The sequence below is a fragment of the Nyctibius grandis genome, chromosome 15 (genome assembly GCF_013368605.1).
Source record: "Nyctibius grandis isolate bNycGra1 chromosome 15, bNycGra1.pri, whole genome shotgun sequence".
NCBI lineage: Eukaryota > Metazoa > Chordata > Aves > Nyctibiiformes > Nyctibiidae > Nyctibius > Nyctibius grandis.
The window spans coordinates 8996491-9012165 of NC_090672.1; the positions used below are offsets into that span (position 1 = coordinate 8996491).

Sequence of the window (15675 nt, forward strand, 5' to 3'; positions counted from 1 at the left end):
GGTTTGAAAAAAAAAAAAAAAAAAAAAAAAGGTGCTCTGTGTGTCAGACCTGGGCCCTGGAAAGGTGTGACAGCAATGGGAGCTGGCTCAGGCAGCGCAGGGATGAAACATGCAGGGAAGAGGGGCAGCACCGATTGCCCATTGTCCCCATACTTCCATCCAGCCATCCCCCCAAATGGACGTGCTCACCTGCACCTACACACACCCAGTTTCACTCTGATTTGTCCCTGGATTGAATTAAGCTGAAGGATCAAAGAACAAAGCTGGGACACTGTTCCCACACAGAGCATAGGCAGGGACTCTGCTCTCAGACACCAGCCTGGTGTTTGTCCCTGCTGGCCTCACCTGATTGAATCAAAACAGCCAAAGCTCTTCTGTCTCCAGCCCTAGCTCCCTCCCATCACATCCCCCTCAGCTTTCTTCCCACATGGGCTCCTTCCAACTTTGCCCCATGTTCTCCAAAATGCCAAAAAGTGTAATTTTTTTTTTTTTTTTTCCCCTGGAGTTGGCATTAAAGCTGGAAGCAAAGACATTTCTGTCTGGTCAGAGAAGGGGAATATCTGTTCCAAATGCTTTTGAAATAGGCACATCAAACTTTATGACACTCCTTTTAGAATAGTGGATTCTGTTTTCCTTATATAAACTTTGGTGGAGCAATTTTCCATGTCTGCATACATGCAGACTGCCTTATTCCTGAGTTTGGGGAGGCTGTCTCTCCATTAATTGAGTGGTACACACTGTTTCTTAACGTGAGCTTGCATTTTTGGAAGCATTACATCTTCAATTTTAGCTTAAGGTTCTGTTGAAAGTGTGGCTCTTAATAAATAATAATAATATACGGTTTTAGACCTTTTTAGTTAAATGCAAACCCTTAGTGCTAATTTAAGCAGAATTAAGATTATTTACTGGTTTACTCAGAGTGTGCAGTTCATTATTTCACCCTAAAAATTTTAAGACAGTTGAGGTGATGTATTTATAGTTCCTAAGTACCCCAGCCTAATAACAGTCAATTTAAGCAATGGCATGCATTGTCTGTGTGATAGCAAAGGAGATCAGAAGGTGAGGTTTGTAAGTAGTAAAATCTGGTCATGAGGCAAATGAAGTGAACAATGTCTGAATGCCAATGTTATACTAAATGCTGATCTCCCTGATTTTCACTAACCGCTACAATGGCTTGCAACATCTAATCAACCCTGTCACCACATGGGTGAGCACAGCCATTGCAGTCCAAAGTTAGTAAGTTTGTCTACATAATACGTAGCAACGGTATGTGGGGAGATGTTTGTACATGGCTCGCTGTAACAGGACTTGAGTTTTAACAGGGAACGTTAGGCGCTTCTGTAACTGAATTCCAAAAGTAAAAGGAAATTATCAGAAAGGGAATAAGCTAATAAATACCTAACATCTTTTGTAGTCCTTCTCTGCTGGTAATGTCTGTAACCATCTCTTAGAGGATAGAGATAGCAGAAGAGCAAAGTTGAAAATAAATGAGACACATGTGTGGGCTTAAATTGGAGGAACAGTTAAGGAAAAAGTGACCTTGCTGTCATTTCATATATTTTCTTGTTTAATTTAAGGAGTCGTGTTCTAAAAAAGCACGTTTTGGTATGTCTGTTGTCTCTGTGCTTCTCTCTCTGTGCTGGTGATTTACTGTGTGTAGCCCAGAGCTGTCATCCATTTCTCCCTCTGCTCAGGCGAGTCGTTCTGGGCACGTGTGTGTCCTGCTGCTGACAGCCTGGAGCCGTGGGTGCTGTTTGCTTCAGACCCACTCTTGAGAGAGGGTGGTTTCACCAGCAAAGCTGTTGCATACAGAGCAGAATTAAAAGCTTGGGAATAAATTAACTAGGTGACTTGAACATTTGTCATCCCTGGTAAATGTGAAATAGAGGAGCAACTGAAATGAGGGAGGTAGCCTCCTCCTACCCCTGGGCAGCCATGAATTTCAGACCGTGCAGGATGATTCCTTTTCAAAGCAGAACTGAAGATGTGTCAGCAGTCTGAGTGCGTAAATAACGCCGCAGCCCTTAGTGAGCCCAGTCAGTGTACCATCCGTGGTAGAACCGTGCCTCCTCGGGATGGCTCCTAGCCAAAGTTAAAGCAATGCCCTCTGTGGAAATCTACTGTCAGCCTGTTTTGGTTGAGGGAAACCCCTGTTTCTTTAAGTGGGATGAAACACCGAGTACCTTCGGGGTGAGTCTCCTCGAGGTGCAGCTGGAATGATTAGTGCGCAGGCTGGCCTGTTGCAGAGCTAAATGAGACAACTGTGATGTACACCCTTAGACACAGCAGTAGTATTGGGCAAGAAAGCTGTAACCTCCCTGGGCAGTTCAACCACAGCTGCAGAATTCACCGAGTGGAGGAGGCTGTGCAGCTGATAAAAGCCCCCTAAACTGCACTGAAGTATCCCCAGTTCACTAAAGCTGGTGTGGAGGAGAGAGAACTGAGATAGTCCAATCCACACTTAAAGCTTGGGGTGAGAAAGGGAAGGTGTTTCTGACTCCAGAGGCCATAATCTATTGCATCTATGAGCTGTTCTTCACTGAGGTTGGACTGGAAAGCTGTAACTGATACAATCACACAGAATGAGCTCTGTAGGCATGCACCGAAAAATAGATAAACTGGTTACTATCAGCTGCAGGGGTTTGGTCTGACTCTATTTTTGTGATTGTTCGCTTTGCTGAAACTCATTGCATTGAAGTGCCTCTTAAGAAATACTTTTAGCCCCAAAGCCATATTAATATTTAAAATGTTTTTCTCGAGCAGTGCAACAGCTGTGCAGTGTGAAATAGAAGACATTTTTCTCTCTTTCCCTGAGCAGCTCTAAAGCATCAAATGGTAAACAGAGAAGGGGCGGGGGGGGAAAAGTTTTGTTTCTGCTATGGCTCTTATTTAAAATACCAAATATTAACACACGCACACCCCCAAAACTCCTTCAGTGCTATAGATTTGATGTTAGCAAGACTCTGTGTATCTCTGAAATGCCCTCAAATATTGAGGACTTAATTACTCTGGGCAGAAAACCTTCTTGAAAACCGTAATTTCTGCAGCTGGAATGCTGAAATGCAATTCAGATCCATCCACTGCTGAAACATAAGCTTAATTTCCATAACTTAGAGTACATTAAAATATCTGTAAATATATACATATATAAAAATAAACATAGATACTCAAATCTGCTGCATTTATTTGTTTTACTTTTACTTTGAAGTGAGGTTTGTTGCCTGTGAGCCTAGAATTGTGGTTTTCACAATTGGAAAATTAATAAATGTACATGCATGGTTGGCAGGGTTGAATGAAAGCAAGCTATGGCCTACCATGGTGTCCAATGCTGCCTCTTGCCCTCAGACTTTAACCTGGCCCTCCTTAAAATTGCCAATAAATGTCAGAACTGGAAAGAATAAGGTACAACACGTGTCTTGGAACTGCTCCCTCCCTAAAGATGCAAGAAGAATCACCTCTACGCAATTCATATTTCAAGCTTTTTTGGGCTCACGGCCTCTGATTATTGTGAATCGTGGTATTTGGTTGTGCAGTCTGAGAGTTTCCTCTACGGTGACCTATTTGAAATGTGACTTGTACAACAATACAGTATAGCTGTAGTGTAAAATAGTAACAGTAAACAATACAGAACAGCACAGTGAGGACAGTATAGAATAACCTACTATAGACTAGAAACAAATCAAATCTACAGCTGCACAGTATTGCTGTGAACAATTCCCTATATGTTCAGTTGTTGGCCACAGGTTTAGCTGGTGTGTGAACAAAAGAGTATGTCTCCTGACACTGTTTGCTGTGCAGAAATCTGTCCTTATTTAATCCTAAATACCTGTCAGTTGCTTCCAGGAAAAATTTGCTTTGTGAACATAACATTTCAAAAGGTTTTTTTTAAAGTCATTACAGTTTCATTTTTAGACAAGAAATCCAACATATCCTACTCTGAGTAGGGCCCTTTGATGGGTTGGGATGCTGCACGAATGATAAATATATCCGCAGGCTCAGAGTAAATATTCAATGGCATGTAACTAAGGTATAAAGGAGTAAATTTTATACAAGTTGGCCACAGACGCCTTGCGATTTCCCAGTAAATTAAAGAGTTTTCCACTGGACCTATAAATTTATCGTACTAGAGTTCTTCCATGACTACAGAAACAGCCTGACCCTGGTTTGATGGAGTCTACCATTCCCTACAGATAACAAGTGTCTAGTGCTGTTCTTGTGCGTACCATGGCACCAATAAATTGAACCCTTTTTGTGGCTCTTCTGTGGCTGCCACTCAGTGTTAGTCTTTCTTTTTCACCATTTTTTTTTTCCCAGAACCTTGATCAGAATCTTTGCCAGGAAAAAAAAAGTGCTTTGCTAATTATTTATAGGCTTATAAGCGATGTTTTGATAACTGAAGCATAGCAGTACGATGGAAATCTTTCTCCTGTTATGAATCACATGGTAAGTCACCAGTATTGCCCAATGTCCCCAGTTGGTTTCCAGCACAAGCTGATCCAAAGTAACGGAGTTGAAGGCCATATCATTAGCCTGGATTAATTTCAGCCTCCAGATTTGTGTGTGTCTGAGGTAAAACTACTACCTCCTTTGCCTAAAATTATGTGGTTTTACATACCTTATTCCTCCTCATGACACTCTGAATGTCAGGTCTTGCCTGTGATTGCAAAGGGTCTCCTGGGGGGATGGATCGATGGCATGCTCTGCAAGGAAGGGACACTTCTTGCATGGTGCTGTGCTGCTGGAACAGTCCTTGCATCGTGCAAAGAGGAGGTGGGAGCGAGCTGGGGCAAGGAGGGAGAGATCTGTTCCTATGCCAGACTGGGTGAGGCCAAACCATGTGCTGTGATGGATCTGCCACATCCTAGGCAAGATTTGCTTGTACAGGAAAAGGTTGCTATTGCTCTGTGATGGAGGGTGAGGATTCTCCCTCCCAAATGTTTCACAGGCACCTGCCCAGCTCTCTGGTTAGTGATGGACAAAGGTGCTGCCGAGTGAAATTCAGAACTTCATAAGCACTGGATGCTTTTCAACCCCAGGGGTAAAATGTTCAAGGTGTGATGAACACAGGTGTCTGAGCATAAAAATAGCCAGGCCAGTGCTACACAATTGTTGTTCCTGGATAATTACTGAGGATCAGATTTTCAGAAAGCTCAGTTACAATTCTTATAGACTTCAGGTCCCTCCATAACCAATGACAAGAAATGGACACTAGTAGAATGCCTATTTTGAGAATCTGCCTTAGGATTAAAGGAATCATGACCTAGAGAGAGCAGATAAAATCCCATCTTTGATCATTATTAATTTCAGAACGCTTTGTTTACATTTGATCCGTTCCTATTACTGCTCAGGCTGGCTTTTCTGTCTGGCTTTTTTCCCCACGCATCAAGGCCACGGAGGGCTGCGGTGCAGTTCCCATGCAGAAACAGTGGCATCTAGTGGGCAGCTCTTCAGGGAGAAAAGGCAAAGTTACCAGACATTGGCTATAAAACAAATCAGCAACTAAAGCTAATGATATGTTTATCTCTTTCCTGGATGAAAGATTTTCCCAAATCTGTTGCAATCGTCTTCCGTAAAAGCATTTGGAAATCAACTATTTTGCCAACTTTCCCATCTTCAGCATACAACTTTCAGAACACTTGTTCTTCCTATTTTCATTATATTAAGCCCTCTCGCAGCTTTCATGTGCAAATTCTAATTACTTAGTGTCATATAGATTATTATAGATCTTCACCCAGCAGGAAAGCTAATGGTTTGCACGCATGTATAGAAGTCCAGTGTTTTCCCCAAGATTTTAGACATGGACAGTAACAAACTGCCAGCTAGTCCTTGAACACACTTGATCTAGTTCAACTTTAGATGATTTCAAGCACAGCACGGCTTTGAAGGAAAGGTCTGTGTAAAGGAAGAGAATAAAAACACAGCAGAGCAACCACACTGAAAGACTCTGGAAAAAAAAGCTTAATTACATGATTTCTGTAGCTATAACCAAGTATCATGTTTATGCAGTGTTAACTTTTTATTCTAATTATGTGTGTGTGTGTGTTCACTGCTGAGTCATAATAAATGCTTGAGTTTATTTATACTGGACCCTAAGATCCTGTTCTTTTATTAGTCCACTAGATTACATGTAAAACACTGTATTTATTTTATGGACATACAGAAATATAATCAGCTGGACGAGGGGTTGCTACATCCATGGCAATAGTTTAAAGCAGTCACACTCATGCCTTCCCTCTCTCTTTAGACTTTAGTGTTCACCAACGCTTTTTCTTTACACTTTTTTTCTCCCTTTATTCTCTCTGTTTCAAACTTTCCTATACGGTGTCTGCCGTTTTTCTTGTCTTGATGGACCAGGACGTACTTCTAACACAGAACACAAATGTAGATACTTTTAAGAGAGAGTTTACTTTTGTAAAGTTTAAATGCTGGAATTCTAGAAACACTGGTAATGGTTTTGATTTGAATCTGAGTGCAAACATGGACTGGCTCTTTTGCCCGTTGGCTAGATGAATCGGCCTGACACAAATGTGGGCTAAAGACTATTACCTTATGAAGTGGGGGAGAGCATGGAACAGGCACCTGGAAGTACTTCACCTTTCTATGTTTCTAGTTTTCTCTCTGTAATTAGACATAATAATACTTAACTTTTCTTTGGAGATACCTATATGAGATCCTTCAACCCTAATGTGGAAAAGCAAAATTAAAAACAATAAACAATCTCTGTTCCACATTTGCTTTAGGATTAGCTCAATGTTACTGAGGTAGACCTAGAAGCTACTATTTAACCTTTCTAGTTATCTAACTCATGACTGAATATAACTAGATGGGAGCTCTTGTATTTCAGAAAAGTACTTAAATCGACTTTCACTGGGTGAAAGTTGGCATAATTGGGATCGGCATGAATTTTTCACTGGGCAAGAAATAACAGAGCCAGGATTTCACCTAATGACTTTAACTTCAATGGAGATATGCAAATTGAGATCTATGTATTGAGAGTGTTATGAACGAAGCACACAATAGCAGCCTGATTATACTTTTTTACACTCCCAGATTTAATCTATGATTTCATTTTGACCGTAGGGGAAAGCAAGCCTTTGATGCTTTGAGATTTAAATTATTTCCTTGGAGTTATCTAGGAGAGTTCTCTTACTGGAAGGAAAGTATACTAGAAGGATTGTTGATCTATTTCAGCCTACCAAATGCTCTGTTGCAGCAGTAATTACCGTATGTATCTTCATAAAATTGTTTTTTATTTTGCTGCCAGTTCTCAGGCTCTTAGTGTGACTGCAGTGAGGAACTCTGAAAGTCTCTTTGGTCCATTCATAACTAATTCTATTGCCATTACAGATTGTAACAGTCATATAAGAGCCATCAAGACATTTTTCATGTTGTTTTGCAGATATCATATGTTTACCATCTGACTGTACGAGATATTCTATACCAAGGCATAAGTTATAAAGGCACGCAGGCAGAAAAGGGATGGCTGGAAACATGTCCCAGACTTGGCATAATTATAAAGGAAAGGGAAAAGTTGTGCAGAGAAACTACAAAATTATTAGACTGCACCATAGTGCTTCCCAGCTGCTGATCCTAAAAAGTTCTCTGATGTTTCCTTAGTGCTTGGCAATACTGATTCTCACTTCCAGTGATTTTTGTCAGCATATAGTATAGGAGATGAAGGTAACAAAATCGTCTGAAAATGGATTTGAATCAAGCTTTTATTATGAAACAATACATGAAATACTCATCAGGCAATTAAACATAGATTAGTGTTGCATAAATGTTATGTCTTCATACAATATTGTTATTTAATCTAGAAAACTGTATTTAAGGGTTCCTCCAAAGTCCAGAAAGCTGGCCTTCTCTTCATGTTTATATTCTTCAATTTTCTATGGACTTCTCCCTCTGCGTCCCTTTTGCTTCAGACAGTCTAAAGCTGTACCCTTAAAAAGCATTCTCTAGGACTAATCAGTGATTTATTCTTGCCCATACCTCAGAAACTGGGGGAAACCCTTGATTTATTTATATATATATTTATTTATATTCATGCATGCAATCATTACTGGAAGAAAATATATGGTGGTCTATAACATAACTAGCCATTTATAGTTGGAAGTATTGCTGTATCACTAGGATTGTGCTGAACTGCAAAGAGGTTCAGCTCTACAGTGAGCACGTAGCCAATGCAGGAATAATCTTGTCCTTAACACAATCATAGTATATATCCTCTTCAGTGCCCATTAAGAGATCTGCAGGAAAAAAAAGAAAATATAATTAAAACACATACTGACATTGGCCATACTAATAACATACAAAGGCTTCAAGTCATTTAAGCACTTTTCTAACATCAATTCTTCACAATAGCCTGGAGCAGGGTAGGAGTGAGCCAGCTTTCACCCGTGTCTCAGCTGGAAGATTGTTTGAAAACTACCAACTTACCTCCTAGGGCTAAGGTTTGGGAATTTTATTTTTTTTGTTTTTAACGAAGTTTCAGACCTTTAGCTCCATTGAATTGTACCCCAACATCAAGATTTTCAAAGGTATTTAGAGACATACAGGTACAAATAGTGCCCAGCAGAATTTTAAGCAGATGAACTTTCTACCTTTTGAAACAGACCGGCCCTGACAGACGCCATCTCTGTATTCTAGTGCTTAAATGCTTTTGAAAGTATGGCGCTAAATCTGCAATTTTTATGTTAAAAAGTTAACTGTGAGTTGATATAGCATCGCTATTATGGTGTTGATTCAAATTTATCCCAGTTGACAAATCTCATATCTGTTTAAAGAATGTAAGCAGAAGGGCTTATCCTGTTCTAAAAATATACAGATGTGGGTATATCTTTTTTTTTGGCATCACAAATGGCTATTGGGTAATTGGAAGAGTTTATGATTTATATACATTTTACAATCCTACGTGTTTCTTACCACAAAATATCATGTTTTTTTAATGTAGTGATAAGTTGATATAACTGCATGAAAAACAAACAAGGAAAAAAAGGATGACCATATCACAAATGTAATGTGCATGGAGTACTACTGGGATGTGTCATTTTGTCACTGATTGGCTTGTGAGTAGCTCCTGATCTCAGAGCTATGCTTTGGAGTATATCTTCCCATTGAACTCTGTGATGCATATGATAAACAAAGGCAATAAAGCAAATGATGCTGTCACAATGATGTTGAAAATCATAAATAGAACTAATAATCCGCACAAGCTCTGTGGAAATGTTCTATGTTAATGTTTACCAGCATGTGTACTAAAGAGTGAATTCCATTTAAAAAATCAGCAGCTAGCAAAATATCACAGCTGAGATACTGCGGCACAGGCTCAACAGCTAGCAGGTCAGACTGCATCTTAAATATCTCAAGGATGACAACTATGAGTTTAATTCTGCCACAGTCCTACTGAGAGCCAAGTGAACAAGTACAAGACTTAAATAGATGGATTTGAAAAGGAGCACAAGCAGACAGGAAAGAAACAGGAGCAATCTGAAGCAACGTTAATAAGAATGTTGTGCAGTCACCAGCTTATATCCATATAGCAGAGAAATGCTTAACCAAATGTTTTATTAACATGAACAGAACTCCAGTGCCACAGGTGATGCCTGATCCTGTTCCCTGCCACTGCTCTGTTGTCCGATGCCTTTCAGCACAAGGTGCTTCCTCCAGCCGTTGGTTATTCTCTCCTCTTCCAGTTTGTGGCTCTGCCTTTTATAATAAAGAAAGAAATATGCACTGTAAAAGAAATATATATACCAATTGCGGGGTACGCAAAACCACTAGACTGGATGCACTAAATCCCTGTTGCAGTGTGGGAAACAGTGTGGATTCAGCCAGTGTTCAAGGAATTGTTCTTCTGATCTCTGCTCCAAGTGCTGGAGGTGAAGCATATACTCCTATTTAAAGAAAAGGAAAAGTAATTTAATAATCACTCAAGTTCAATGTCAGGCCAATGAACCAGGAGAATTTTACAGCTTATGTCAGAGCAATTAATTTACCCCTTAAAATTATCAAATATCATGAACTGGTGTTGCTAGTCAGCTTGCCCCAATCTAGCAATATTTAATGAATGACATCATCCAGATCAGTAAAGGTGTTGAGCAAGAATTTTACAGAAATATTAATAAATTAGGAATTCTGCATACACATTTCTTATTTGCATAGCAACACAGAAGCCTCTGTTGGTCCTGAGGGTACAGAAGGATTCTCACAGATAAGTCTGTTGTAGCCTTTTTTTGAAGATTGTTCCTGCTGATTAAAAAACATTAACCCCTTATAGGATCACGTGGCAATACTCTAAAGGGTTCTAGTAGTAACATGTGTCAATGCTGATTGGTCTTTCTGTGATATATAAAATAATGTGAATTTCCCATACTAATTTATAGTTTTTTGGTGTAAGCAATAAGTTATCAAACTAAAGTGAGCTGTGTACCAAAAACTTGGCCTCCATCAGGAACAAAAGTTATTTTTAAAAATTTACGGTCCTGATGCATGTGGGCTCGTAAACTCTGTGAACACCAGATACATTTTTTTCAAAATACACCCCCATTGCTTTGCACAGTAGGCACTGCAGGAATGGAAGCTGTAGAGTAAACCCTTTGCACTGGCCAAGTATTCCCGCTGTCATCCAGTTCTCTGCTCTTTGTGCTGACCAGAGGGTTGGTACACTGGGTGCCAGCAGGAAGCGTTAGTATCCTGCCTTTTGCTGGGGTTTCTGTCTTCACAGCACAGGGAGACTTGGCTCAAGTCCCTCTGGGAGACTGCATTATGAGCTTGCAGAGAACAGAACTATATGACTAAGAAGATGTCCCGTGATAAAAAGCAGGGTCTCAGTCAAAGTAAGATTAAAACATGCTGATAGCATAAATGACATTTTAAAAATACTCAAAGATGGCAGATCTTGCTGTCTGTAACTGAACAGGCTTTTTGGCTGAAACAGCTGTGGAAGTCAAACAGCGTCACAAAGAATTGCAAATTAAATTCCCCAGCTCAGCATGATCTGGCCTAGTACAAACAGCTTTGCTTAAACTAGATGAACAGAGGTGGGTTCACCCCAGCATTCATTTCATTCTGCTTCAAAGCATCCATACAAAATCAGTTTTCTCCTTAAGCCAGTGGTAGGACTGTGCACAGGGATACAGCAGCCATGCTCCTTCGTTCACAAGGGAAAATTGCCATGTTCCATGTGGCAAGGGGGGATAGTTTTTTTATCATAAGATATTTCTTTTTCTACTGAAAACCCTGACACTTAGTGAGAAAAACAAATGCTCTTATGTTTGGGTTTTCTTACAGGAAGCCAGCATTGCTGTATAGTAAAAAAAAAAGAAATAAAAAGAAGGTTGGAATTTTTCAGCTATGTGTTTGCTACTAATCGTGGTAGGATGGGAAGTGGCGAGGACAGAGCAGCAGAGGTTAGTAATCAAATGCTTCTCTAGCCCTAGCTCCCTCTACTCCCCACCTGGAATCATAGAATATCTCGAATTGGCAGGGATCCATAGGGGATCATCGAGTCCAACTCCCTGCTCCTTGCAGGACTATCTAAAACTAAACTAAGACCGTCGTATGTACGCATGTAACTTCCTGTAATACAGGATTTAACTCAATCCAGCTTCTCTGCTGTTTTATTTCTTGTGTATTTAATATATGTTATATTTACTACATATGGTATTATATAATCATGGTGGTACATTCAGCATAAGCACAGATGGGAGCTGTATTCCTGCTAATTTTCAAAAACTGCAAGGCTCATTTAACAACAGTTTAGAAATCAACCCAATCCTGAACGCTGAGGGCAGCAGTGAAGCCCGTGCCTTCTGGTGTTTGGCTCTGTTGTACAGTCTTCATCACACAGGACCGTTAACAAGCACGGTGCAACACTCTTGAGACAGCTTTGATTTGTTGCGGCTGTCACACTTGACAAAGAAGTGTGTACGTCGGGAGTGGTGTACAGCCAGGTGGATTCTTTTGGGCTGGTACACAGTAACCATTAGAAATGGAAAACCACCAGCTGCCTCCACAGCCCTGCAGGGTACCTGTCCTACGGAGTTCGTGAGTGCTGGGCACCTTGCTAAACTCAGCCCCTGGTATTCGTCATCCATGCACAATCTATTGTGTGCTTGCTAGCTTCTGTGGGGTTTGCCTCTTCAGAACCACGTCATTTCAGCACAGTTTATTTATTTATTTTGGAAAGAAATAGGCAGTAATTTCAAAATACCTTAAGTACCTCTTGAGAAGTGCAGAATTATGTGCTACATCTTGTCAAAGCAAGTAAAACAGAAGGCTCCTTAATTCTTGTACTTTTTCTTTTGTCGTAATATGGTTTAAAAATAAATAAATGTAAATACTGCATGCAAAACCAATGCTGTTGCATTAAGCTAGCAACTAAAAACTTCTACAATATCATAACAAACCATCCTAGCTGTAGCATTCATAAATGAGTGAGTGAAAGCCAGTGATTTTAAAAGCTAGTTCAGAACTACCTCAATCTCCACACTGACCACTGACACCTACATCTCATTTCTGCCTTGAGGGCAGAATGTACTGTAAGCAGAAGACATTTCCTGTTATTTAGTTTTTCAGGAACAACCTGATGAAATCCACATTTCTATAAATGAAAAGCCACTTTCTTCTCAATAATTTAATCGGCATTTTTGAAACGTGATAAAAAATTTCCACATTGTGCAAGCGTACATTTCCTGAGCAATATTCATCACTTAAAAGAATGCTACTTAACTGAAAGAACGTAAAGAGGTTTTTTTAATATTTTAAGGAAGAACTCAGCTGCTTAAAAGGATGACATTCATAACATATTGCTTGGAATTAAATCTATAGAAATTTAATATTAAGCACAAATGTTTTGGGGTTTTGGGGGGTTGGGTTTTTTTTAGTTAATGTAATTTAAAAATAAATATCATAAATCACCCTCATTGGCTCATCAGGGAAACCAGCTTTTCTCGGTCTGTCTTCACGACGAGTTCTCAGAATCTGTTTGGCATCTTTTTCAGTCAAAATTGGTGAAGTCTCTAAAGACAGAAAAGCAGAAATTAGTTCTGAAATTACCAAAAAGTTAATACTTTATCTGTCAGTTGTAAAATTAAATGTCTCCAAACCTGAGTTTTGTCTGTATACAAAGTGTTCTTTCATTACAGCCCCTTCCCAGGGGATATTGCATTCCAGGAGATATGAGTGGAATTTTAAACCATTTTTATACTTGTGCTTTCTATAGTTCTACCAGTATGAAGCAAACCCTACGTATTCATGTTACTTTCTAAAACGAGAAACTATAACAGCACCATCTAACCACTGACATTAGTAACTCTTCCAACTTGTTGTTCTTTTCTGTGTTGCTTTACTTTTTAGGATTATTTTTCAAAGTAATGTGTTAGACTTTTGTTGCAAAGGAGAGATTGCATTGAACATTTAGCTTTCAGCACCTTGGTAAAATAATATTAAAATAGTAAGCTTATAAAATAAAACTTTTTGGTCTTAGAATAAATTACCACAGTGTGGTAATGCAGAGAGTAAAATATCTAATACAATAGTATAATTGTTAAAAATCAAATAGTGGAAAGCCTGCAATATAAAAATAGTTAAGTATTAAAAATTAAATACGAGGATACTGAAATACAAGGTTGCCAAACTAATACTATTACAATATGCTCTGCAACTCTACGTACATATGCAGGTTTGTTTTATATAAACTCCTACCTGTAAAAGTGGTCATGAGGACCAAAAAGAAGACAACCACAAGTAACTGCTTCATTTTGATTCTGCTTTCTCTCAGTCTATTCCAAAATGAGTGAAGTTGACTGAGGCATTAGCGTATTTGAAGTAGCTACGTCAGTCACAAATATTTGTTTATGCTTTAACTAATCGGAGTGATAGTATGATTTTGAAGACATCTGGCCTGAAGTTTTGAATGTGGCTATTATCTGCTCACACATTCTCAGCATAACTCTGTTCCTGAGGGAAAGAAAATAGAAGACCATTTTTCCGCTTCAGAGTTACACTGGATATTTGGAATTGGTGAAAATAAAACACATGACCTTACACCTAGCATAGCAAGTGGTGGTTTTGGGTGCCTAAGATAAACAATTGTTTTTTAAAAGAAACAATTGTCCATTCCTGAATGTTAATCTCAAAGGCAGCTGCAAAAGGGGCCCCTTTGTCAAAAACTGTCTCTAACTTTACTCCAGCACAGAAGTACATATTAATGTGGTTTAACTCTAGCAGAGCCAAATTATCACTGCTGAAAAACAAAGCAGGGAGATTTTTATCAAATTAATAGAATCATACAAATGAAAACTCACATAATGCTTCTCTTTTCAGGACAAGCTGGTAGAAAACGGGATTATGAATGTCCTTACTAGTAAACACAGTGTGAAATAAGTAGGTCAACAACTGTAGTTGCAAACACCTAGTTTCTGCCTTGTGAAACGTGACTGTCTGGACCTCTCCCGAGCACCACTACGCCGGATGTGCGGCACCAGCATCACCAATTTGTAGGAAAAGAAGTAAGTGTCCCTTTGAATATAGCGTATGAAATAAGGGGTCAGAATTCATCAGCAGCTCTCACAGAGGGGATGTGAGTAATGAGCATTTCCCCTCTGAGGGAAAGGTGCAGCACAACCCCATACCTCCTGCACCACAGGGATTCACACGGGGTTTGCCAGCCTGGCTCTGAGCGGGTCTCTTCATTTGTGCCTTTTTATTTCCTAAAGAAGTGGTGTTTTTTCTGTAAGTGCCGCTATGTCTGTGCAAGTCAGCCGGCTGCAGTGAAATCTGGCAGAGAGCTGTGGGTCTCAAAAACGTTAAGGTACAGAAAGGTTCAAGAAATCAAACAGCAGGTCAGGGAGAGAGGGTCTGTGAGTGCCTCCTCGGAGAGACACCTTTGGGGTACACTTAACTTCAGGGAACACCAGCGAGGCACCTCTCCTTAGCTACTCGGGCTGGAGCAGCTCAACTGCTCGCACAATTATTCGTGGGTTTATAAAAATCTGATGGAATCATGGGCTAAAACAAAGAGTGCTGTAGGTGTGAGGGCTTGACCAGAGCAAAAGCAGATGATGGAAACGAAGCAGTTCTGGGGTTCTGACGTCCCATTATGGGACTTTTCCTGGAAACCTGAGTATTGTCAAACAGTGGAGCATTTGCATTTTTCACCATGTGTTTTAAGACACCAACAGCCTAACGTGCAAGAAATGTTATGTATACTGTATGGATTTATGTAATTGTTCAAGATGCTGTTTTGAAAGTGCAAAAACCTGTAGTTTCTAGTAGCAGCAACTGTTTATTTTTAGAACTGCTACAGGGGAAACAGTATAACATGTGAGGATAGAGCGAAATTGGGGGGGGGGGGAGGAATCATTTATAGCTGGGGAAATAAAAGAACAAATACTGTGATAATTTAGCCCGAAGCCAGGTCAGCGGCCTCCTCCACCAGGGCCCTTCGCCTCGGGTTTGCCACCAACGCCTGGCACCCTGTGCCCGGGGAGCCCCCACCATGCTCCCGCCGGAGCCGGACCGCTCTGCCGCGCACTGTCGCGGCTGCCGGAGCCGCGATAAACTGGTCACAAACGCGCCTTCCCTCCCGCTTCTGGGCGGCGCCCGTCGGCCCGGCAACCGCCGCTTCCGCTTCCGCCGCCCCGCGCATCCCCGCCGGCCGCCGCTCGCCTC

General features: G+C 40.4%; 1 protein-coding gene across 1 annotated transcript; it reads right to left on the reverse strand.

Moving 5' to 3' along the window:
* Positions 1-8188: 8188 nt before the first annotated feature.
* On the reverse strand, positions 8189-13780 carry C15H17orf67 (chromosome 15 C17orf67 homolog). Its single transcript, XM_068413520.1, has 4 exons — positions 13708-13780; positions 12922-13022; positions 9757-9896; positions 8189-8249 (listed from the first exon to the last, which is right to left on the reverse strand). The coding sequence occupies exons 1-3, from the start codon at positions 13760-13762 to the stop codon at positions 9780-9782; spliced, it is 273 nt and encodes a 90-aa protein (XP_068269621.1). The 5' UTR covers positions 13763-13780; the 3' UTR covers positions 8189-8249; positions 9757-9779.
* Positions 13781-15675: the final 1895 nt, after the last annotated feature.

Bases quoted from the DNA above. Each gene is read 5' to 3' on its own strand.
- C15H17orf67 (XM_068413520.1), bottom strand. From the start codon at position 13,762: ATGAAGCAGTTACTTGTGGTTGTCTTCTTTTTGGTCCTCATGACCACT. The intron at 13,023-13,707 runs GTAGGAGTTTAT...TTCTGTCTTTAG, and splicing joins CCTCATGACCACTTTTACAG to AGACTTCACCAATTTTGACT. The intron at 9,897-12,921 runs GTGATTTATGAT...TTCTTTAAATAG, and splicing joins TCCCTGATGAGCCAATGAGG to GAGTATATGCTTCACCTCCA.